This window comes from Simochromis diagramma, unplaced genomic scaffold (assembly GCF_900408965.1).
Source record: "Simochromis diagramma unplaced genomic scaffold, fSimDia1.1 OVJJ01000178.1, whole genome shotgun sequence".
NCBI classification, from domain to species: domain Eukaryota; kingdom Metazoa; phylum Chordata; class Actinopteri; order Cichliformes; family Cichlidae; genus Simochromis; species Simochromis diagramma.
Window position 1 is genome coordinate 21,098 of NW_024387085.1, and position 25,905 is coordinate 47,002.

The window sequence follows — 25,905 nt, forward strand, 5'->3', positions numbered from 1 at the left end:
TCTAGAAATGTGCTATATAAATAAAATTTTACTTACTTACTTCACCTGTTCACGACGCGGCTCAGTCACAGATACATTTATGCTAACGCAGAAGGCTGCATGTCAGAGAATAACACAGGGTCTGTGTTATCCAGGAGCCTCACTGTCCACTCTGTGTGGTCTGCAGCCTGTCCAAGGTACCTCGCATCAAGTGACAGCAGGGACGGGCCGTGTCCATCTTTTAACTACAGCTGGTTAACCCTCAGCTTGTGTGGCTGAGGTTTAAAGGGTCAGTTCACCTATTTTTTGTGTGAAGCTGCTCAGACAGCATGTGCTACATTTCATGAATCAGCTGTGTTCACACAAGGAAATGATGCACTTCCTGTTTGGTTGTGAAAAAGATGTGATATTTCCTCTTTTGTCAGCTCTTTCCTGAAGAGTGGACAGATTGAAATCTCTCTGTCTGCAGCAGGATCAGCGAAGGCTTTGGGGAGGGAGCTGCTGCTGCTTACAAAGGTGTGTTTGTCTGCTATCATCTCAGCTGGTTCACATTTCACCTCAAAGTTTTCACCTTTGCTGTTCTTCCTAACCAGCAGACAGAAGAGAGTCGAACATCTGCTGTAGACCTTTTTGTGCTCTGCTGTCTCAGCTCTTTCTGTGAGTTAGCGCTGTCATCATATCAGGTTTTCACTAAACTGTTAGATTATGCTGAACGTATGTATGCAGAATGTGAGTTGATTTATGGACCAGAGCATTTATACACAGATAACTGCTCAGAGGAGTGGATACAGGTGAGGAATGAAGTAAAACACAGGTGGAAACCAGCTCTCAGGATACAGCAGGAGATGCAGTTTTCCATTCAAATGAACTTAAACCTGAATTCAGAGACAGAACTCTGAAAGGTGAGACAGGTGAATGCTGAGTGAACTAAACACAAGAAAAATTAAAGCAGGAACTGAAACTCAGTGACAGACCAAGGATTTTAAAAGGTGCTGTCCATCACAGTGCGAGACATCCTAGAAAGAAGAGCTGGTGACTGGATCCTGGGAGGCTGCTGTGGTCTTAGATTCCCTAGCCACTGAACATTGTTGTCATGTGTTGCATGCTTCTTCTGTATGCTCTTCCAGTATGGCTACAGCCTTGGTGGTACTCTTCTCATATTGCTGCCTTACCACTGAGCGTACACCTTGGATGGTTCAGTTGCTTTCTTTCTCCTAGCTTCTGTCTCTCTTGCATACCTCTTCAAGCTGTTGGGCAAGACTGTGAGTCTTTGCTTGGCAGTTTCTAAGGCTTGAGGTATGGGCAGCTTGTTGTACTTTGTAGCAATGATCGGACCCACACAGTGTACTGACGTGTTTTGGGTTTCTTTATTTTTGCTCACCAGTTCGTTCAGGTTAAGGCACAACTCGAGCCAGGAGTCAGCTCCTCTCGCAGCTTCCTCCGCTGCACACACTTTTCCATCAGTCTCTGCCGTCACTATATATAGTGAGAGAGTCATTAGTCTCAGCACACACACCTGTCCCCTATGCGCCCGAGAGCTCACTGCACCACCCATCCACTGCAGCAGGCCAGAGACCACCTCCCTGCCACATACTTCTTAGCAGTGTTTGGAAGGTTACTTTTAAAATGTATTCCACTACAGATTACAGATTACATGCCCCAAAATGTAACGTTTTGTAACGTATTTTGTTACGTTACTCAATGAGAGTAACATATTCTGAAAAATTGGATTACTTAATATATTATCATGCTTTTTACAACTACATGAATGTCCTATTGCTGTGTGATTTATTACTATTACTGAAGGTTACTCTCCACACCAACACCAACCAGATGTTTAAATCTGAATATAAATGAGTAGTAGTAACAGTAGGTGGACATTAGGTAAGGCTGCACTTTTTGCAGCGATCTCGTATAGAAAACTATTCGTATATAAAACAGGTCAGCGGCTCTGAACCGTAGTAAAGGACCTCTGGCTGATACGTCGGGTTCGTGTCGGGCTCGTAGCTGAAAACTAGCTTTACTTTGTTGTCTGGGTCACTTTGCTAGCAGAGACAGAGAGAGGCGTTGAAAGGCTGCTGCAACGGAGCTTATTGTTTCAGAGGAAAACATGAACACAGCGTACACTCGAGTCTTAACAGCTTACTTACAACTGGACTACACTGCCCATCAGACTACATTCTTTAGGGCGATGCCTGTAACACTCTGCCTATTGCCTTCATATTAAATAATTTTTTGAATAATAATTAAAAACAAATTTCTTCATGCCATTATGCGGGCTGCAAGTAGAGGTGACATGGGCCGTGAGATTGAGACACAGGCATTAGAGCAGGGGTGGGCAACTCCAGGCCTCGAGGGCCGGTGTCCTGCAGGTTTAGATGTGTCCTTGATCCAACACAGCTGATCCAAATGGCTAAATGACCTCCTCAACTTGTCTTATAGTTCTCCTGAGGCCTGGGAATGAACTAATCATTTGATTCAGGTGTGTTGACCCAGGGTGAGATCTAAAACCTGCAGAACACCGGCCCTCGAGGCCTGGAGTTGCCTACCTCTGCATTAGAGCCTCTTAATGTGTGTTTTGTTTGGGTTTCCACCGGCGTGGAATTACCAAAAATAGAGAGGGCATAGCCGAACATATGAAACAGGAAAATACCGCCGTGTAATCCCTTTATTTCAACAAAGTAACTGTATTCTGAATACCACATTTTAAACGGTAACTGTAACGGAATACAGTTACTCATATTCTGTATTTTAAATACGTAACGTCAGTACATGTACTCTGTTACTCCCCAACACTGCTTCTTAGGCACGTCTTTCTTCATCACACCTTTCTGAAGCTCAGATAGTTGGCTAACTTCCCTCCATGCTGCCTTCATCTTGACTTCTAGTCTCCTTCTCTACGGAGGGTACTGCTCCTTGTGGCTGTTCATCTTTTAGACTTAGACTTAGACTTAGAGACTTAGAGCTTTTTATTGTCATTGTGCAGTTTCTTGCACAGCGAAATTGGGTAGCTAGACCACAAAGGTGCTAAAGTAAGAAGAGAAACCAATATACAACGAAGGCGGAAAATAAATAAATAAATAAATAATTAAATAAATATAATAAAATAAAAAACAGTGTATATGTATACATATATGAGTGGAACTATATACATGGTGTATGTGTAGGAAACATTGAAACAGACTGGGACCAAAATAATTGCACATTTTTTAGCCAAGCATCTTAGTGACCACTGCTGCTATGATGTAGATCAGCTGGGTGGTTTTGGTGATGGTCACAGTAGGGATTGTCTGTGATGATGTAATCTTTTCGTATACCAGAGGGTACTTCACATAGTCTTGGCAGTCTCTCAGGTCAGCTGCTCTCACGTTCAATGCCTTCAATGCACCAGTTGCTCTTGGGGCTTGGTACCCAATCTAGGAGGGTGGGGATGATGATATCTGTCCTCCATCTGACGTCCTGGCTTCCCTTTGCTGTAACATTTGTGTTGTACCTCTTTGATCTCTACTTTTCAGCAGAAAATATTCTATTCTATACTTCAGGGAGCTGTGATGACACCAGAGGATCTCTTAAACACCTTAGATGATTTGGGAGATGGGGAGTTCAAAAAATTCAAGTGGTTCCTACAGCAGGCCGACATCGTTCAAGGCCTCCCAACCATCAAGAAAAGCAGACTAGAGATGACAAACAGGTGGGACACTGTGGACCTGATGGTGCAGACCTACAGACTTCCTGGAGCTGTGAAGGTGACCAGGAAGGTTTTAGAGCGGATCAGCAGGAATGACCTGCTGCTCAGTTTGTCTGCCAGCAGGTCCAGACCAGAAGGTGAGTCACAGGAAGACATAAACAGGAAGTCATTGCAGTCTGACAAAGTTTTGGAGGCAACAGGTAATATTGGTGTAATGTTCATATTCTGTTTGTCTGTCAGTCAATGTACATTAGCGAAGCTGTGTGTCACTGCTTTGTAGCTGGTGTGTTTGCGGAGCGATCCCAAAAACAGACACGGCAGCGTAAACTCAGTATAACCGAAGCCGAGCTCTTTATTTGGCTGAAAATACCTGAATATAAAACGAGGCAAAGCGAGCTGGGGAAAAAAGCTCAACTAAAACCTAAACTGGGAATAAACTAAGATAAACTATGACGAGAAAGCATGAACATTAACATGAATCTGAAAAGGTGCATGTGGAACAATGATGTGAACCCCCGGTGAGCATGAACATGCACCTGAGCAGAAGCACGAAAACAACCTGAAAGCTGGAGAGCTGTGATAAGAGACAAACAGACAACCCGACACTGAACAGTGGAAGACAGAAGACATAAAGACACAGAAGGGTAATGAGGCACAGAGAGACACCTGGGTAGACACCGCTGACAAAAATGCACCTAAACACACTGAACATGGAAACGCAAGACTTTCAAAATAAAACAGGAAACATGGAGTGATGTAGATATGATAACAAAAGCTTGACAACATGAAACACGCAGACAAGAACTACATGACAGACTGGGGAGACAGAGGCTGTGTCCTGATTAAGAGACCGCACGCTTGAAGTACGCGGTGCGTACTATAAGTACGAGAAGTGTGGAAGTGAGAGGCTTGTGAAATGGGATGGTCTGGCCTTCGTCGCGCTGTTCAGGTTGCCTAGCAACCATGATACTAACCGCGAGAAACGTTTCATACAGCTTTGTGTGACAGAAATGAAGGAGAAAAATGTTTTGTTGGTCATTCATTTTTGTCATGACATCACTTTGATTAGTTGAGTATCTGAGGCTGAGACCACAGGACTGTAAACATGATTGTTGGGCTTCATTTCTGTGCTGAACAGTCATTTAAGATTAGCTAGTAAATAACAATTAGTTAATGTTGTTCATGAGACTAAAGTCATCTCACTGTGGTAATGTAAATATAATATGGCCTAAGAGGCTGTTGCGATGCTATGGAAGATCTCAGTTATATGCAGGAGCTTGACATGCCTGCCAACATGTTAGCTATAACAAAGAAACTTCCCTACAGGCAGAGAGATAAGTGGAGAACAGCAGTCTGTGATTTCCATGAGAAGTGTAATCGACAAGCTACATTTAAGGATCTTGTGGATTTTTTAGAAAAACAAGGGAAGATCGCATCTGACCCAGTGTTTGGGGACATCAAGGATATCTGCACGACAAACAGAGACACAAGAAAACTTAAGTCTCAAACTCACACAAGATTCAAAGAAAGTTCTTTTGCTACCTCTGTGATGGCATCTGAAAAAGAAAATAACAAAGTTAAGGAAAAGGAAAGAACAACACAAATGAGGAGGTGCTTGTTTTGCAAAGGTGAACATACCTTAGAAAATTGTCAAGAGCTGGAAAGAAAAACGCAAAAAGACAAAATCACTTTTCTAAAAGAGAATGGAGTCTGTTTCGGATGTCTTTGTAAAGGTCACATTAGTAGAGACTGCAAAAAGCGCCTCAGGTGCAAGACGTGTGGTTTAATGCATCCTCAAATGTTACACATCTATCAAAAGACAATGAGTAAAGAACAAGAATCAAAGGAACAAACTCAAAATCGTGCCATAGTCTCTATTCAGACCAGTGCTCTTACTGGGGCCGGTAAAGATGAATTCAAACTTTCAATCGTGCCTGTGAAAGTTAAGGCCAAGAAAGGAAATGTAACATTGTACACCTATGCATTTCTTGACCCAGGCAGCACTGCATCATTTTGTACAGTAAAGCTGATGAATGAGCTGAAAATTCATGGAAGAAGATCCAACATTCTGCTGAGAACTATGGGACAAAATAAAGTTGTTGAAACGGATATTATTGCAGATTTAGAAGTCGCCGGACTAGACGTGAATGAGTTTTGTGATCTTCCCATTCTTTATACTCAGTTCACTATGCCTGTCCATAAAGGAAACATTCCTCACCAGAACGATATAATCCGGTGGCCATATTTGAAGTCTGTACATCTGCCAGAAATTGACTCTGAAATTGATTTGCTAATTGGCTCGAATGTGCCAACCACTGGATGTCATTAGAAGTGTTGGAGATGGACCGTATGCTGTTAAAACTGTCCTTGGCTGGACAGTGAACGGACCTTTGGGTGAGACTCAAACTGAAGTTCACAATCAGCCACAGATAAGTGTCAATAGAGTTTCAGTGGTGAAACTTGATGAGCTGTGGAATCAGCAGTTTAAAACTGATTTTCCAGAGTGTGCCAGAGATGAGAAAGAACCTTCTAAGGAAGACCAACAGTTTTTGGATAAAGGTTCCAATACTGCTAAGCTACATAATGGTCATTATTATATTGGACTCCCATTGAAAGACTTAAAGGTCTGCATGCCAGATAATAAAAGTGTTGCTGAACAACGCCTTCAGAATCTGAAGAAAAGACTTATGAAGAACTCTACTTTTCTGCAGGACTATAACAGCTTTATGTCAGATATGATCTCTGAAGGTTATGCAGAAAAGGTACCAGAAGACAACTTAGAATGGACGGATGGCAGGAAATGGTATTTGCCGCACCATGGTGTTCTGCATCTGCAAAAGAAAACCCTTAGAGTGGTGTTTGACTGTGGAGTCAAGTATCAAGGAGTGACGCTAAATAGCAAGCTCTTACAAGGTCCAGACTTGACCAGCACGTTAACTGGAGTTCTGACAAGATTTCGTAAAGAACCTGTTGTCATTGCTGCAGACATTAAGGCTATGTTTCACCAGGTTAAAATACCAGAGGAGGATCGAGATATGTTGAGATTCCTTTGGTGGCCCAACGGAGATTACACTCAAGCCATGGTTGAATATAGGATGACAGTACATGTGTTTGGAGCAACTTCATCTCCCAGTTGTGCAAATTTTGCACTAAGGAAATGTGCTGAAGATCATAAACAACAGTTTAGCCTTCAAGCCGTGGATGCAATGTTGAACAACTTTTACGTCGACGATTGTCTCGTCTCAGCAGCCACAGAAGAGGATGCGATCGATCTCTATCATGAACTCTGTGCCATATGCTTGAAAGGAGGCTTTCCACTGAACAAATGGATAAGTAACAGTCGTAATGTGTTGGCTGTAATAGCTGAAAGTAACAGAGCAAACAAAATAAAGGATCTAGACTTGATCAGTGATGAACTTCCGGTGGAAAGAGTTTTGGGCGTTCAATGGTGTGTTGAGTCTGACGTTTTCAAGTTCAGAATCACTCTAAGAGATCGACCTTTGACAAGACGCGGCATCCTTTCTGTAGTCAGCTCTGTTTATGACCCCTTAAGAATGTTGGCACCAGTAATCTTAACTGCTAAAAAGATTCTGCAAAATCTGTGTCGAAAAAAGATTGGATGGGATGATGCATTACCTGATGCAGTTATACAGGAATGGACTATTTGGATGCAAGAGCTCTACAAGCTGGAGGAGTTCAAGGTTGATCGTTGTTTTAAAACCAACAGTTTTGGAACTGTAAAAACTGCTCAGTTGCATCATTTCGCAGATGCATCTGAGGACAGCTATAGAACATTGACTTATTTGTTACTAAAGAACGAACGAGACCAGGCACACTGTGCATTCATTATGGGAAAAGCACGTGTTGCTCCTTTAAAACCAGTTACAATCCCTCGAATGGAGTTAACTGCTGCCACCTTAGCAAGCAGAATGGATGTAATGTGGAAAAAGGAGCTGCAGATGGAACTGAAGGACTCAGTATTTTGGACTGACAGCACCTCTGTACTAAAATATATCAACAATAAAACAACAAGGTTCCGCACTTTCGTCGCCAACAGAGTTTCTGAGATTGTCAAAGTTTCAAATCCTCAACAATGGAGATATGTGGACACGGATAACAATCCAGCAGATTTGGCTTCTCGAGGTTTAACGGTACAATCCTTTTTGAAAAATAAACAAACTTGGCTCTCTGGACCTCCATTTCTTCTACTACCACAAGAGGAGTGGCCTCAGAATCCTGATGAAGTGAAACAAATCTCATCAAGCGATGCAGAAATTAAAACAACAGTGAATGCTGTTCAGACGTCACAAGAAATGGATCCGGTTTCTCACTTCATTCAGTATTTTTCATCCTGGACTCGGCTGAAGCGTGCAGTAGCATCGATTCTGAGAGTTAAAAAACTGCTTCTGCATTACAGTAGAAGAAAACTACAGATTAAACATGATCCTGAACAAAATCTTGAACTTCAAATGAAGAAACACTGTCTGGACACCAGCAGTCTCAAAGTTGAGGAGCTGATTAGCGCTGAAATGGCTATAATCTCCTTTTGTCAAAGGAAGCGGTTTGCTGATGAAATCTCCTGTTTAACAAAAGGATCGAATGTTAAGAGAAACAGTCACATTTATAAACTTACTCCCATCCTGGAAGAAGGTGTGTTGAGAGTTGGTGGACGACTCAGTAGAGCTGCAATGCCAGAAGAGAGAAAACATCCTGTTATTCTGGCCAAAGACTTCCACATTTCTAACCTAATCCTTCAACATGTCCATGAAGCGGTGGGTCATGGAGGTCGTAACCACATGCTATCTAAACTGCGTCAAAAATACTGGATTTCAGGTGTCACAGTACCTATAAGAAAAATTGTGGCTAAATGCGTTGTGTGTCGGCGCGTAAATGCCCCACCAGGACAACAGCAAATGGCAGACCTGCCCCTACACAGAGTAACTCCGGATGAACCACCATTCACATATGTTGGAGTGGACTATTTCGGACCGTTTCTAGTGAAACATGGAAGGACTACTGTAAAATGCTATGGTGTGATATTCACATGTTTAGCGTCAAGAGCCATTCATATTGAAATGGCATCATCACTGGACACAGACTCTTTTATCAATGCCCTTCGTCGCTTTATTGCCAGACGTGGTCAAGTAAAAGAACTGCGATCTGACAACGGCACCAACTTTGTGGGATCCCATCGTGAGCTGAAGGAAATGATAGCAGATTGGAATCAATGTCGTATACACAATACTCTTCTTCAAAAGGGCATTAAATGGACTTTCCATCCCCCAGCTGGCTCACATCATGGAGGTGTATGGGAAAGACTTATAAGATCTGTGAGAAAGATTCTTAATTCCACCTTAAATGTACAAAGTCTTGATGAAGAGAGCCTCAGGACTGTTTTATGTGAAGCTGAAGCTATTTTGAATGGCCGTCCTATTACAAAGGCTTCTACAGATCCAAATGACCTTGAAGCACTTACTCCAAACCACCTGTTGCTTCTTAAGACTGCAGCATCTCTACCACCAGGATGTTTTCAAAAAGATGACATATATGCTCGTCGCAGATGGAAACAAGTCCAATATATGTCAGATTTATTCTGGAAAAGGTGGATTAAAGAATATCTTCCACAACTGCAACAAAGACAGAAATGGTGCAACCCAAAACGAAACTTCATGCCAGGAGACATTGTGATCATTGTTGATGATTCCGCACCACGGAATTCCTGGATAACTGGAAAAATAGAAGAGACAATCCAGGACAAAAGGGGATTTGTTCGTCATCTTCGGATCAAGACAAAGACCGGGTTCCTAAACAGACCTATAAATAAAGTCTGTCTTTTGCAGGAAACAGAGAATATTTAACATATTAGACTGACTGGATAATCTTTAAGTGACCTACTCCTTTTATTTATGGGTTATTAACTTCACAGATGGTGAACCACAAGTAGTAGTACTGATGCATGTTGCACTAAAGGGCGATTGAAATGTTTTATGAACAAGAAAATGATGTAAGACTTGATTATTTTGTAATTATTATTTAAAAGATAATAATTAGGGGCCGGTATTGTAAGAGCCAAAGTCAATGTTTATGTTTTTCCTTTTTGTTTTGGTGGCACAGGTGTATAGCTTTACCTGCGTCTCAGGTGATGGTATGTGGGTGTGGTCACAGTCTATTTACCTGATGTCGGTGTTCGCAGCAGGTGTGTTGGGCGAGTGGTTTGTGGGCAAACTTTTCTGTTGACCGTCATTTTTTAGCACACCAGTTAATCCATGCGCTATTTTGTAAATTGATTGAAAGCGCAAACGTTTGTTTTTGTTTTGTTCTTAAAATAAATGCGCAAAGTACAAGTTCGACTCATTATGGATTATTGGAGGCGCGTCACAGGGACACAACCAACTCAGCCGGCCGCGGCTTTATTTACGGATGAAAGTCGCAACATGGCCAATATTATATTTACTGTCAAATTATTATGATATATATATCTCGCAGCTTCCTCCGCTGCACACACTTTTCCATCAGTCTCTGCCGTCACTATATATTGTCATGGTCCTGGGCCATGTTGGCCCAGTATTCTTGGTTCCTTGTGTTTTCGCTCCTTATTTAGGCCATGTTTTCTGAGGTGTCCTGTTGTGGTGTTCCCTAAGTGTTTTCCCTTTGTGACTCTTACCCCCTGTGTGCCCCTCTGTGTATTTATGAGCTCTCGTCTCTCTTTGTGTTTATTCCATGTTTCCCCCAGCCTGTTATGTCTGTGTTCTCCCCGTGCTCTCTCTCCTCCTGTCTGAACCTCTGTGTACTTCCTGTTTTACTTTGACAGTCTCTCGTCAGTATGCGTCATGTTGTGTTCACTCCTGCCCTGTCTCGTTATGTTTATCAGTGTCACCTGTGTTCCCCACCTGTGTGTAATCTCCCTGTGTTCTCTGAGTGTATTTAAGTTGTGTCTTCTGTCATGGTAGTTGCTGGTTCGTCTGTGTTGTTTCCCCTTGGTCCCCCTGCGTCTCTCCGTATGTATTTCCCCGGACCTCCCTGCATCCTCGTTTCTGGTTTGTGTTATTAGCTTACCCAGTTTAGGTTTCCGGTTTCTTGTTTTTCCACCAGTACTGTTTGTACCCACCGTGGTAAATAAATATTCACCTGCACCAGAGCTGCCGCCTTTTGGGTCCTTTTCTACAACTCCACACGGCTTGCCCCCGGCAAACCGTGACATATATAATGAGAGAGTCATTAGTCTCAGCACACACACCTGTCCCCTATGCGCCCGAGAGCTCACTGCACCACCCATCCACTGCAGCAGGCCAGAGACCACCTCCCTGCCACATACTTCTTAGCAGTGTTTGGAAGGTTACTTTTAAAATGTATTCCACTACAGATTACAGATTACATGCCCCAAAATGTAACGTTTTGTAACGTATTTTGTTACGTTACTCAATGAGAGTAACATATTCTGAAAAATTGGATTACTTAATATATTATCATGCTTTTTACAACTACATGAATGTCCTATTGCTGCGTGATTTATTACTGTTACTGAAGGTTACTCTCCACACCAACACCAAATAGATGTTTAAATCTTAATATAAATGAGTAACAGTAGGTGGACATTAGGTAAGGCTGCACTTTTTGCAGCGATCTTGTATAGAAAACTATTCCGAGCGTATAGCCCCTTTAGGGCGATGCTTGTAACACTATAATTTTTTGAATAATAATTTTAGAAAATATTTCTTCACGTCATTATGCGAGCTGCAAGTAGAGGTGACATGGGCCGCGGGATTGAGACCCAGGCAGTAGAGCCTCTTAATGCGTGTTTTTTTTTTTCCGGGTTTCCACCAGCGTGGAATTACCAGAAATACAGAGGGCATAGCTGAACATATGAAACAGGAAATGACCGTCGTGTAATTCCTCTATTTCAACAAAGTAACTGTACACAGCAAAATCTCCAGTGTTAAATTAACACTGGAGAGTGTCTATATGGGTCCACACCTCTGAGTGTTAAATACAACACTGTTGAGTGTTAAATTAACACTTTTGACAGAGTTATATGTTTAAGAGTAACCTAGTCAGTTTTGAAGATTAACAATGGCTAACACTGAGCAGTGCTGATTTTCTAACACTGGAAAATAACTCAAAATGTTAGAAATATTCCAGTGTTAGAAAATTTAACACTCAACAGTGTTGTATTTAACACTCAGAGGTGTGGACCCATATAGACACTCTCCAGTGTTAATTTAACACTGGAGATTTTGCTGTGTATTCTGAATACCACCTGTTACGTTACTGGGTTGTGTGACCCAGTTTGTGGGTTTTTAATGTATCATTTTGTATTCATTGGTGTTCTAGTTTCAGTTTGGCTCATCTAGTTCATTTCCAGGTTGCGGTTTAGTCCTTTGTTTCTTAAATTTCTTTTGCCATCTCCCCCTGTACTCAGTCTCACTGGTTCATGCGCCTACCTGTCATGTCTGTGTGGCTCTTGTTCGTGTCTTGTCTATGTCTCTGTGTTTCCTGTTTTATTTTGAAAGAGTCTGGTGTTCTTTGTTCATTGCATTTAGTTTTACTTTCCCCTGTGTTGTCATCATGTTTCATTCTAGTCAGCTGTGACCTCATGTGTCTCCACTTCCCCTGATCACCTCATGTGTGTATTTAAGTCCTCAGTCTTCCTGTGTTCGTCGTCGTGCTGTCTGATTCACCCACCCTGTTATTCTAGCTGCGCGTCATGATTCTAGCCTGCACATCATGATTCTAGCCTGCACGTCATGATTCTAACCTGCACGTCATGATTCTAACCTGCAAGATTCGGTATCGGACATGTTCATAGTCACTTACTCCAGTCATGTTTTCCTGCACCTTCATGTGCCAGCACTGAGATCTTGTTCATAGTTTTTCATGTTGTGTTCATAGTCAGTTCATAGTACTTCGTTATAGTTCAGTCCTCAGTCCTAGTCTTCGTTCATGGTCCTCGTTCATAGCCTTTCGTTTCTCCCAGTTTAGGTTCTTAGTTTTGTCATTGCCGTAGTTTATTGTTTGTTATTTTGCCTTCTGTATCAGCCCCTAATAAAGGCTTGCTTTGAGTTTAGCAAAAGCTTTGCCTCCTGCGTCTGTGTCCGCACCTCGGTCCTCCAAACACTCTCCACACGGTCAGCGGCTGACCGTGACACCACCTTTTTAAATGGTAACTGTAACAGAATACAGTTACTTATATTTTGTGTTTTAAATACGTAACGCCGGTACATGTATTCCATTACTCCACAACACTGTCAGTACCACATGGAAGATCCTGTCAGGCATCATAGCGGCTAAGGTGAACAGACATATAGCTCAATACATGAGTGGGGCACAGAAGGGGATTGGCAAGAATCCCAGAGGTGCCAAACACCAGCTACTAGTAGACCGAGCAGCTGCCCGAGACTGCAAGACTAGGCTGACCAACCTGTGCACTGCCTGGACTGTTTTTTTTTTCTTTTTTTTTTTCTTGCCTGTCCCGTTTGGCTCTTTTGCCATCAGAATTGTTGTCTAAAGGCAAAGAAAGATGCCCAACGGATTTACTTTACCAAATTGACCATCCCAGCCTTGCCATAATGGTCCATTTGATTCACCTTTTATTGTTTATTTTATTTTCACTTACTGAATACGGGACAGACTTGACTGGGGGAAAGAAGGGGAGAAAGAAAGAGGGAAAGAGAAACAGCTGAGAAGAGGGACGGGGGAGAAGGGCAAAAAACAAAAACCAACAGAATGAGCAGAAAAAGAAAAAAAATAAGAAAAAAAAATGCATATATCAATCACCTGGGTCACCTGCTGAGAAAGAAAAAAGAAAACAAGCAGAAGAGAACAAGAGTAATAGAATAAACAACATCACAATGATATATGGGAATATGACAGTAAATACTAAATATTAAACATTATTGTGCAGCACATAAGATCAACAGAACACAGTGTGCTTTGAGGTAGGAGCCAAAAAGGGTGTAGTTTGTGGGTGTGATCACCCGTGTGTACACCTGTGAGCATGGACGCGCTTGTTTTTTGTTTTTTTAAAAGGTTCCTTCATGTAATGATCTGCTAGAGGGTGTGGGGGGGCCACAGCCCCGTCCTCCAGGGCATGAAACAGGTATGGAGGAGATCAAAACTCCAGACATCCAGAGGCCCCCAGAACACAAGAGACCAAGGAAGACCAACAGAGGGGCAGCCGCGCCACTGTCCCAGAAAGAGCTGAGGAGAGTCCCAGGTGAGGGCTCACTCAGCAGCCGCGGAGCAGAAGCCAGGGGGAGTAGCAGTGACGCGCCCGTGAGCTCCGCCGGCAGCCAGCCGTGCCTGAGTGACCGAGCCCCAGGCCGAGAGGCCGGGGGCACTCCACCTCCGAAGTGGCCCGAGCAAGCCCCAGGCTCCAGGCCCCGATAAGCGACTGCCAAGGAGTGAGCCGGTGTGTACCTGGACGCCCATCCCCGGACACAAAGAACCACCAACGCACCGATGTCTGAGGGAGTCCGCCACTGGCAGGGGAAGTGGTGGTAGGGGGAGATAGGCCTCCATACCTTGGAGGGCCTAAGATGTCCCCAGAGAGGTGGCGCCTGACACCCAACCTGACATATGGACACAGAAATACAGGCACACACAGATACAAACATCCATTCCCACCCTCATGCTCTCATATACACTTACTCCACACTCAACCAATGTGGAGACAGACATAAAGAGACGCTGTACACATGATCACACTCCCCAAGCGTACTCTAAGCCCCGGGTCTAGGTACCCTTGCCCCTGGAGGGGGGGAACTGCACCCAGACCCAGGTGGTGTTACCCTTTTCCCTGCGGTGGGGGGAGGCAGACCGCCCCGACTCCGCAGCAGCAGGGAGGCCCCACACTCCAGACCGCAGTCGGACGGCCAACTCCTCCTCCTAGCCCCCCCGCTCCAGCAGGTCGCAGAGAATGGGGGTGAGAGAAGACTCCAAACCTCCCTCCACCCGCTCATTGTAGTGTTGATACATGTGTGTTCTAAGGTGCATTTAAAACCCAGGAGGGCATGGAGCTACCTGCCAGAGAGCAGCAGGTAAGCGCATGGTCCCTCCTGCTGGCCCTCAATGTCTACGTGTATTTAACATTGAGAGGTGGGCAACGACGCCAGGGGTGGGGTGTACACCCTGATGGTACTTTGGATTCCGTGTATCGTGCCCACCCCCAAGATCCTATATGTATGTGTAATGAGAGTGTGAGTAATGTGAATGTCTAAGTTGTGGGATAAAATTGAGGCAGAGGCAGCCAGAAGGGGACAGAGGGGGGGGTAGCCTCCTCTGCACCCTGGTGACATACCCCTACTCCAAGGTCCTACATGTGTGGGTGGTTGTGGTGGAGCGGGAAGAGGGAGGCAGCTGAAGATGGGGAGGGAAGGAAGGGAGGGGCAAGTGACCCCTCCCTGGGGCCAGCTCCCCCGCTGACCCCAGTAGGCACCCCCATACTCCGCGACCCACCAGGGAAAGGGGGCCCAGGCCCATCCAGACCGGGGCCCAGCGCAGCAGCGCCTCCCGGCCCCACAGAGCCCAGGACAGTCCACCCAACCCCACCACAGAGAAAACTGCACCCACCCCACCATCCACTCTTCTTCCAGACTACATAAGACAATAAACACCCAGGCTGAGATCTTCCTCCACCTCTCCTGTATCTCCCCCTCCTGCAGAGAGAGTTCCTGAGGAGAGGAAAGCTCCTGCAAGATGTGACAATCTTCCCCACCAGTTGAAGAGCCCCCCAGGTGGCTCGATGCACCGGCGGCACCCTGCTCCAGGGCTGGGCCCCCATGCACCCACCCGCCCACAACCCCGGCAACACACCAACCAGGACCCAAGCCCCCGAGACGGAGCGCCCCCAGAACCTCACGCCCATCCCGGACCCACCCAGGGGCAGCCAGGCTACCAGGTCAGTAACCCACGTCCATCAGCACAGACCCTCCCCTAGCCCCACTGCACGCAGCCGCGAGGAAACAGTCACCTGAGAGCCAACAGAGCCCCTAACCGGACATGACCGCTACCCCGGGTTGAGCCCCCCAAGGAAGATGCCTCCGGGGAACCCCCCGACGCCCTAAGCCTGTCCCTACCCCCACACCAATCACAACAGTGAAGGCGGGACCAAACTATGACCCCCCACCCCCACTAGGTGATGGAGCTGATCAAAGGAGCCCAGAGCAATTGATCTGATGTGGTGGCAGAGGCTGTATCAAGACTATTGTAATCTAATAGATAATTTCTATATTGGTTAGAATTAAGATTATTTTTATTTTTCCAGTTCATGAGGATTGTTTTCTTGGCTATGCATAGGGCAGTGAAAACCATATGGGCGATATTCTTTTCTGAAGTGACATTATCTAAGCTGCCCAACAAACACACTAAGGGGGAAGTTGGAATGTTACATTTCAGACACTTCGATAAGTCTTCACATATCTCGCGCCAAAACTTCTGAACTGGTGGACAGAACCAAAGAGCGTGGATATAATTGTCCGGTGAATTGGTTTGGCAGTGTGAGCAGTTGTTGGTAGACGTAAAGCCCATCTTGAACATCCGATGACCTGTATAGTGTACTCTATGTAGTATTTTGTATTGAATTAATTGAAGACTGGGATTTCTAATTAGATGAAAGGTTTTTAAGCAAATCTGAGACCAGAAGTTTAGGTCTAAGTTAACTGATAAATCCGCTTCCCATTTTGCAATAGGAAGTGATATTGATTCATCTGTTTTAGAAAGCATTCTGTATATTTTGGATAGTAATTTGGGGGTTTTAAGAGTAAGAAATTGAACCACACTTGGTGGTGTTTGTAGTTCAACTTGACCCGGTTTAAATTTCTTTTTTACTATGGATTTAATTTGTTGATATTCTAAAAATCTTTTCTTGTTGATCCCATATTGTGTAACTAGTCTGTCAAATGAAATAAATTCTGTTCCTTCTAGTATATGTTCTAAATATTTGATTCCTTTACCACTCCAATCTGAAAAGTTTATCATATTATTGTTTTGTAATATGTCAGGGTTGTTCCAGATAGGTGTACGTTTGCATGGGATTAATGAAGACGCTGTCAATTTTAGAAACTCCCACCATGCTGTCAGAGAAGAGCTGATGTTGATGCTTTTAAAGCATTCATGTCGTTGGATGTTTGAGCTGATAAATGGTAGGTCTGAGATCTCTAGATTATTGCAAAGTGCTTGTTCTACATCTAGCCAAGGTTCATCTAAGAGGGTATGTTTTAGCCATCCTGAGATAAACTGAAGCCTGTTGGCTAAGAAGTAGTGCTGAAAGTTAGGCAGTTCTAGTCCTCCTTTATCCTTGGTCTTTTGTAGTGTTTTTAAGCTTATACGTGGGGGTTTATTTTTCCAAAGGAATTTGGACATACATGAATCTAGAGATCTGAACCAATCTTGTGGCGGTTTAGTTGGGATCATTGAGAATAAATAATTTATTTTTGGTAAGACCATCATTTTTATAGCGGCAACCCTTCCCATGAGTGATATGGGTAGACATTTCCATCTAGCCAGATCATCTTCTACCTTCTTTAAAAGTGGGATATGGTTTAATTTAGTTAGATCTGCAAGCTTGGGAGAAACATTAATACCTAAATATTTTATATTTCCCGATTGCAGTGGTGTAGAAGAGGAATTATGGAGGGAGCAATTAATCGGTAGAACTGTAGATTTTGACCAGTTAATTGAGTAATCTGATATTCTTGCAAAAGAGTTTATCAATTCAATCACCCCAGAGATATTGGTTTGTGAATTTTGGAGAAAGAGTAACACATCATCCGCATAAAGACTGATTTTATGTTCCACGTTCTTGCATTTTATGCCCTTAATTACTGAATTCTGTCTAATTGCTGCTGCTAGTGGTTCAATAAAAATTGCAAACAGTGAAGGGGAGAGTGGGCATCCCTGCCTGGTGCCCCTCAAGAGACAGAAGCTGGAGGATGTCTGGTCATTTGTTCTAACACAAGCTGTTGGGGAATTATATAATATTTTTAACCAGTTTATGAAAGAGGATCCAAAACCAAATTTGTGTAAAGTTGCAAATAGAAATTTCCAGTTAACTCTGTCAAATGCTTTTTCTGCGTCTAAAGAGAATATTGTAGTTTCTAGGTTTTTACTGTATGAGTAGTCAATCAAATTAAGTAATCTACGTGTATTTGTTGATGAGTGCCTACCTTTTATGAAACCAGTTTGGTCAGGATGAATTAAGAGGGGGGTTATTTTCTCCAGTCTCTTTGAGAGAGCTTTGCAGATTATTTTAAGGTCTACGTTTATAAGGGATATTGGACGATAGCTTGAGGGATATACAGGGTCTTTGCCTGGTTTTAGCAGGAGATTAATGTTTGCAGAATTCATATTTGATGGAAGTCTGCCCTTTTCTTTAATTTCCAACAACGTTCTGTAGAAAACTGGTGCTAGAATCGACCAGAATTCTTTGTAGAATTCTGCAGGAAAGCCGTCTGGACCTGGAGCCTTATTATTGGGCATACTTATCAGAGCTTCCTGGAGTTCACCTGGTGTCAGTGGTGAATCCAGTGCCATTGCTTGAGTGTCCAATAATTTTGGAAGAGTTATGTTGTCCAAAAACTGATCAATTTCTTTTTTAGATGGGTTTATTTGTGGTGAATCCCTGAAAATGTTGTTTATTTGTATCGGATCATATATTGTGTTCCCAGATGAATCTTGAACAGCACATATAGTTGTTTTTTCTTTATTTATTTTTAGCTGGTTTGCTAGAAATTGACCGGATTTATTACCATGTTCATAATTTTGTAGGCGTAGTCTTTGTACTAAGAATTTTGTTTTTTTTATCAATTATCTCATTTAATTCTAGTTTTGTTTTGCGTATTTTGTTCAATGTTTCCTGATCTTGGTGGGACGCGTAGGCTTCTTCTAGTGATTTGATGTTTTTTTCTAATTCCTGAATATTTTTGTTTTCTTTTTTCTTTTTATGTGATGAGAAAGAAATTATTTTACCTCTCATCACAGCTTTCCCTGCTTCCCATAGAACAGAAGCTGATGTTTCGGGAGTGTCATTATAGTCCAAATATGAAGTCCACTCTTTTTTAAAATATTTAATAAAGTCTTCATCTTTAAGTAGTGATATATTAAATCTCCAGTTTTTTCTTGGCGTAGTATTATTCTTGTGCATTAGTGTTAAAGATACAGGACCATGATCGCTGACAGCTATAGGATGAATCTCAGTGTCTGAAATGTCAATTCAGCAGTGAGCTGCTGACCAAAAAATAATCCAGACGAGAGTAGGAGTGATGGACATGTGAGAAAAAAGTATATTCCTTACTGGTGGGGTGAAGGGAGCGCCATGCATCGCAAAGACCAAAGTCGCTCATATACTGTTTGATTATATTTGTGGACTGCCAATTACGCTGAGTTCCCGCTGTATTGAGCCTATCCATGTCTTCATTTAGTCCAAGGTTGAGGTCGCCTCCAAGAACAAGTGTGCCATCTAAGTGTTCAGAGAGTGCACTGAAAAAAACGTGAAAGAATGAGGGATCATCAACATTTGGACCATATACACTTGCAATACATAGCTTTTTATCAAGTATAGATAGTTTAATGATTAAGAATCTGCCCTCTGGATCTATAACTGTATCGAGTACTGTGAAATTAATATTTTTATGTATTAAAATTGCTACTCCCCTTTGTCTAGAATTATAACAAGCTGAGAACACATTAGGAAACTCAGGTGTTTTAAGTTCATTCGAACCTCTAAGAGGTCTGTGGGTCTCTTGTAAAAGGACAACATCTGCCTGTAGTTTTTTTAGTTGGTTAAATATTTTTAACCTCTTTACTCTGGAGCCAGCTCCATTTATATTCCATGTAATGAACCTCAGTGTACCCATAGATGTTTGTGTATAACTAGGGATGTATGCTGTGTGCGTCGCTTAGCCAGGTGGAGAGAATACGTCACTTGTTCATAAATAAAGAGAAGGAGAGAGAGAAAAAATGTGTGGCGAGATGCTCCCTGAGTCTGACTTTGTGTATGCATAGTTACTAATATGAGTAGGCTTGGCTTAAGTGTGTGTATCCTAAACGACTGTGTGCGCTGTCTGACTGAAGTAAATGTGCTGCCGTTGAGCGCATGGTGCGTATGTGTCGAAATAAAGGATGTTGTTTGTGGATGAGTGTCGAAGCAGGTGATCGAGGCAGTGAAAGGAATAAAGAAAGAAACCAAGGACAGGGGTGAGCAGCATAAAACCAAGAGGGGGGAAAAGAGAGGGAAAAAAAACGAGAAGAAAAAAAACAAAACAAAACGTAAACATTCCAATTAAATCACTGACGGAGAGTGACGGTGTTAATTCTGCTATGAAATCACACTTTAAGATGCGATTTGATGCTGGTAAGTTAAACAGATGTTAATGCAAGTTAGTGTGAGTGGATAGGGAAAGGGTGCAGCTGATTCTTATCTGGTGTGAGGTTAATACAGCCACGGAGTGATGTTGGGGTCGCGGTGGAGCTGTCCGTCCACGTACAGCCGGTCCACAGCGATGACAGCGCGGGAGCCCTTCTGGATGAAGCCGCGTCGGATTGGGAAGAGGACCCTGCGTCGTTCCAAGATCTCTTTGGGGAACTGGTCGTTCACGCTGAAGTCCGTTCCTTTTAATTCCCTGCCGCGGCTTTTCACATGTTGCGTTTGTTTGAAGTGGCCGAATTTGGCCACGATAGGACGTGGTCTCCCGGCCGTAGCCCGAATGGGGCCGAGGCGATGTACCCGATCGAAGACGATGTTCTTCACAGTGTCCTCCGGCAGCTTCAGGTGGGTTTTGATGAAGCTTTTTACCGTGGTCTCCGCGTCCTCTCCAGCGGCTTCTGGAATACCAGAAAATACCAGATTATCACGCATGCTACGAGCTTGTAGATCGATAACTGTTTCTTTTATTTTTTTATTTTCTCTATTGAGCTGGGTAACATTATCTGTGAGACATTTCACCGACTCCCTTAGCGTGGCATTTTCAGCAGCAAGCGTTTCCACCTGCTGCTGGCTGTACTCCAGGGATTCTCGCAAGCATTTAAATTCTCGGTGAAGAATCTCCACCAAGGACAGCCTTGCATCGAAACTGGACAATCGCTTGTCGATTGACTCCAATATGTCGGCAATATCTTTGCCGGCTGGCGATGTTGAGCCGGGGGAATCTGCCGGGCGTTGTCTTTTCGACGACGGCGTCTCAGGTTTGGCCGGGGAAGCTGCACACTGGGTCTTCTTCATCACGAGATCCTGAAAGCACTGATCAATATAATCTTGGAGAGTCTCTAAACTCTCCTCGTTGTTCTCCAGGGTGTTGGAGATTATTTAGACAAATAGTGTTAGTTATAAGACAATTGATAAGTGTATTTGGTAATACTGAAGCTTAAATGAATTTGTTCAAATCTAAACTACCATTTGCTTTAATTTTCCGCCAAAATCTCCGGCGTCTGACGTCAGTTACAACATGAGTCGCTTACCTTGTCCGTCACTTCCGTCACTTACCTCCTCCCCGTCACTTCCTTACCTCCTGGACTGGTTACAAGAAGGCCTATGACCCTATCAGCTGTCAACAGGAACTCCATGGCGTATGGGTGTGGCGTATGCTGCTCGGAAAGCTGCAACCACCAAGTACCTGCAGAGGGTCAGGCAACTCCTGAGGACTCAGCTGAACAGTAACAACAAGATCCGGGCTATCAACACCTACGCCCTCCCCCCTGCTGGGATAAAAAGTTGACCAAAGGAGGAGATAGAAGCCACTTACATACAGACGATGAAGCTCCGGACCATGCATGGGGGGTTTCACCCCAAGTCCAGCACCCTGAGGCTGTACGCTAAGTGGAAGGAAGGAGGCCGGGGACTTGTAAGTGTCAGTAACACAGTCCAGGATGAGACAACAAACATCCATGATTACATCAGGAAGATGGCCCCAACCGACCGTGCGATCAGTTAATACCTCAGGCAGCAGAAACCCAAAAAAGAGGAGGAACCATCATGGAAGGACGGGCCCCTGAATTGTATGTACCACCGGCAGATAAAAGAGGTGGCTGACATCCAGAAATCCTACCAGCAGCTGGTAGGATTCTATCCTATCCTATCTGGCCTTACAGATGCCACCTTCCTGGTTGAGAACCATGGCCTCTGACCTGAGGGTGATGATTCTCATTTGAGATGTTTCACACTCAGAAACCACCCCAGTACAAGCTGAAGGTTATTGCTCAATGAAACCACCAAAACCACATCTCCAAAGGTGGATTCTGTTAATCTGGACGTAGCGTTTTCAGTGGGAGAAACGTTTCGTCACTCATCCAAGTGACTTCTTCAGTCTCAGCTGACTGCAGGTTTCTTATATACACCACATTTGCATAATGACGGAAACCAGCCCACTGAAGGAACAATGGGCGGTGAGGTCAGTTCCTTCAACATGATTATGCAAATTCTCATGACCATTTATCAACAACCACTGATCAATGGTCTTTGGTCTCCATTTGACGCAATGCATTATCAGGGATTGTAACATCTAGCCCTTACTGAATCATGAATTATTCCTGTAAGCGAAGACTGACAACACAACACTGTCAGCAGCTTTTGGCAGTCATCCTTTCAAGCTGGTTCTGAAGACTAGGGGACTGTCTAGCCTGCTCACACTTTTAAAAATAAACCACGAACCTGCTTGAATAACTTTTTATCTATATATTCAGAGTGGAATTTATTTTTACTGAGTCATTATGGCTAAAGTAGAGCTTCTAAGGCAGTTATAAATGTATTTCTGTGAGTGTCTTCAGTCAAACATTAACTTCCAATTATGAAAGTTATAATGTTTCCTGAAGAAATGCATGAAGCATTATCTTGAGACAATATTTCACCCTGAAATCCATGTGTTTCTAACATTAACATGGGTATTTGTAGACACAGGTTTATAATTTGTTACTTGTTTGATACAGATATGGTGGTTCCAGTACCAGAGCCTCGCCCCATCATGTTTTACAAGCAGATGCTTCAATCAAACTTCCAGGACAAGTTCATGTGCGCACAAGAAGGGTGGACAGAAGATAAATTGCATCTAACTGATATCTACACAGAGCTGTACGTCACAGCTGGGTATGATGTACATATCAACACACAGCATGAGGTCCGGCAGATTGAGAAAGTATGGAAGCCAGCAGAGCCAGAGAAACCTATTAGACCCACAGACATGTTCAAACATCCTTCAGGAGACTACAGACCCATCAAAACAGTGATGACCAATGGAATCGCAGGAATTGGAAAAACTTTCCTTGTTCACAAGTTTGTTTTGGACTGGGCTGACCAAAGATCCAATCAAGATGTGCATCTGATTTTCCCCTTCACCTTCCGTCAGCTGAATCCTTTGAAGGGAGAAAAGTTCAGTTTGGCAGAGCTCATTCATGAATGCATCCCAGAAACTGTAGGCATCCCACAGGAGGCTCTTAATTACATCTTTACAGATGTTCAGTCATCAGGAATCACCAACTATGACAAGAGTAAATTCAAACTTCTGTTTGTGTTTGATGGGCTGGATGAGAGCCGCCTTCATCTCGACCTTCATTCTGAAGACATTCGCTCTCTCGATGTAACAAAGGCAACTAAAACAGATGTCCTGCTGAGGAAACTCATCAATGGGAAACTGCTACGCTCTGCTCGCATCTGGGTAACCACACGGCCTGCAGCGGCCAATCAGATCCCTCGAGAGTTTATCAGCAGTACAACAGAGGTCAGGGGGTTCACAGACCCACAGAAAGAGGAGTACTTCAGGAAGAGAGTCAAAGGTAAGGAGGAGGCTGACAAACTCATCTCCCATATCAAAACAACAGGAAGCCTTCACATCATGTGCCACATCCCAGTCTTCTGCTGGATCACTGCAACAGTTCTGGAGGATGTGTTGAAAACCAGAGAGGGAGGAGAGCTGCCCAAGACTCTGACTGAGATGTACGCAGAGTTCCTGGTGTTTCAGATTGATCGGACAAAAGAAAAGTATGGCCCAGAGAAGAGCATTCAATACATTAAGTCATTAGCAAAACTGGCCTTTGAGCAGCTGGAAAAGGGCAACCTGATCTTCTATGAGAAGGATCTGAGAGAGAGCGGCATTGATTTCAGCGAAGCCTCGGTGTGCTCAGGAGTGTTCACAGAGATCTTCAAAGAAGATCGAGGAAGGAAAGGGAAAGACAAGATGTTCAGCTTCGTCCATCTGAGTGTTCAGGATTTTCTGGCTGCTTTTTATGTGAAGATGTCTCTAATAAACAGCAACAAAAATGTGATGCCTTTACCACGAATGTCTCTGAAAATTCTTCGACTGCTTTTCAGTAAAATATCTTCAAAGAAGATCAACAAAATTTCGATTGACAGGGCCTTACAGAGTTCAAACGGACACCTGGACTTGTTCCTTCGCTTCCTCTTGGGTCTTTCACTGCAGACCAATCAGGATAAACTACAGAGCCTACTGAAAAAAACAGACTGTCGGTCAAAAACCAACCAGAAAACAATCCAATACATCAAGGAGAAGCTCAGTGAGAATCTGTCTCCAGAGAGAAACATTAATCTTCTCCACTGTCTGAATGAACTAAATGATCGTTCTCTAATAGAGGAGATCCAACAGTATTTAAGTTCAGGAAGCCTCTCCACATATGAACTTTCTCCAGCTCAGTGGTCAGCTTTGGTCTTCATCTTACTGTCATCAGAAGAAGATCTGCATGTTTTTGACCTGAAGAAGTACTCTGCTTCAGAGGAGGCTCTTCTGAGGCTTTTGCTAGTGGTCAAAGCCTCAAAAACAGCTCTGTAAGTACATAGATAACAAGAATTAGAAAATGTCTTAAAACACCATGATTGTTCACTAAACACTAAACTAAACAAAACCAGTGATTTGATAATTGTGAAAACAAATCTGTAACTTCTGTCGGTGCTGTGCTTTTTTGGAAATCGAATTTCCTAGAGGAACCCACCCGAGGGATTAATAAAGTTCTATCTTATCTCTTATCTTAAATCAACACATTAAACCACCAGCAAAATTAACTACTGGTTTGCAACTTTGTTTATAGACAGTTTTAAATATTTTGGTCAGATTATTAACTTTAGATAATGGAATCTAAAATTACTATGGAAATTTAAAGTGGTATTATTAAACTGTTTGATCCTGCAATCATTCTTGTATCTGAAAAAGTAAAACCTCTTTGGAGGTCTTTTTTTATACCCCAAAATGTTACAAATGTTTTGTTAACTCATTTCAAGGCTGAGCAGCTGCAATTTGTCAGAAAGAACCTGTGAAGCTCTGTCTTCGGTACTAAGCTCACAGGTCTCCAGTCTGACAGAGCTGGACCTGAGTAACAATGACCTGAAGGATTTAGGAGTGATGCTGCTATCGTCTGGATTGGAAAGTCCACGCTGTGCACTGAAAATTCTCAGGTAAAGTTTTAACGTCTGTCGAAGTTTAATTTTGTTTCGGCAAAGACTGTTTCTTCCCATCACGATTTCTGTCCAAACTATTATATACCGAATGTATGATAAAAGCAGTTGACTCTCTGCATTGTTTGGATGGAGAGATCAGCGCTGAGGCTGCTTCTATTGCTGTCTGGCGTAGCCCAGGCAGCAGCTCTCAGTCTGCCCGCGGCAGCGAGTGATTGTGGACAGTTGGAAAAGGAGGTACCAAATTCAAACATTCCCGCCTCCCTCCATTGTGATGACCATCTCGCACAGAAAGCAGATGTTGCTGCACACAAGAGCACACAAGACAGGGGGTGGCTGTAGCTCAGGAGGTAGAGCAGGTCAGCTGCTCATCGGAAGGTTGATGGTTTGATCCCTGGCTCCCCTAGTTTGTATGCCAAGTATCCTTGGGCAAGATACTAACCCCAACTTGCTCTCAGATGCATCTATCGGAGTATGAATGCGTATGAATGATAGTTTAAAAAAAAGATAGAATAGAATACTTTTATTTGTCAATTTCTTCAAATGTACTTGCCATACAAAGGAATTGAAATTACGTTTCACACTGTCCCAAAAAAATGCGTAGGCATTGACAACAATAAGGTGCAGATGCACAACAAAAACAAAAACAGCCCTAACAATAAGATAATAAATAGTAATATAATAATATAAATAGTGCTACAAGAATACTAAAAATATATATATAGCAGCAGGTGTGTGCAATTGCAATGCAAGTCAGGAATGTTTTCAGTTCTTGGTTCAGAGAGTGTTTCCTTGTTGGAGAGTGTGGGGGGGTAGAGTCCAATCTGTCTACTATACTTCTGCCAATCTG

At 43.3% G+C, this 25,905-nt stretch overlaps 1 protein-coding gene across 1 annotated transcript in view; it reads left to right on the forward strand.

Annotated features, from left to right (window-relative positions):
• The first annotated feature begins 376 nt into the window (after window positions 1-376).
• LOC120742638 (NACHT, LRR and PYD domains-containing protein 3-like) overlaps window positions 377-25,905 on the forward strand; it is a 38,934-nt gene continuing 13,405 nt past the window's right edge. Inside the window, exons 1-4 of the mRNA XM_040046062.1 lie at window positions 377-495; window positions 3,522-3,867; window positions 22,583-24,431; window positions 24,882-25,055. Of these exons, the coding sequence (XP_039901996.1) occupies window positions 3,531-3,867; window positions 22,583-24,431; window positions 24,882-25,055 (2,360 nt within the window). The 5' untranslated portion in view covers window positions 377-495; window positions 3,522-3,530. The remainder of the gene's footprint in view (window positions 496-3,521; window positions 3,868-22,582; window positions 24,432-24,881; window positions 25,056-25,905) is intronic.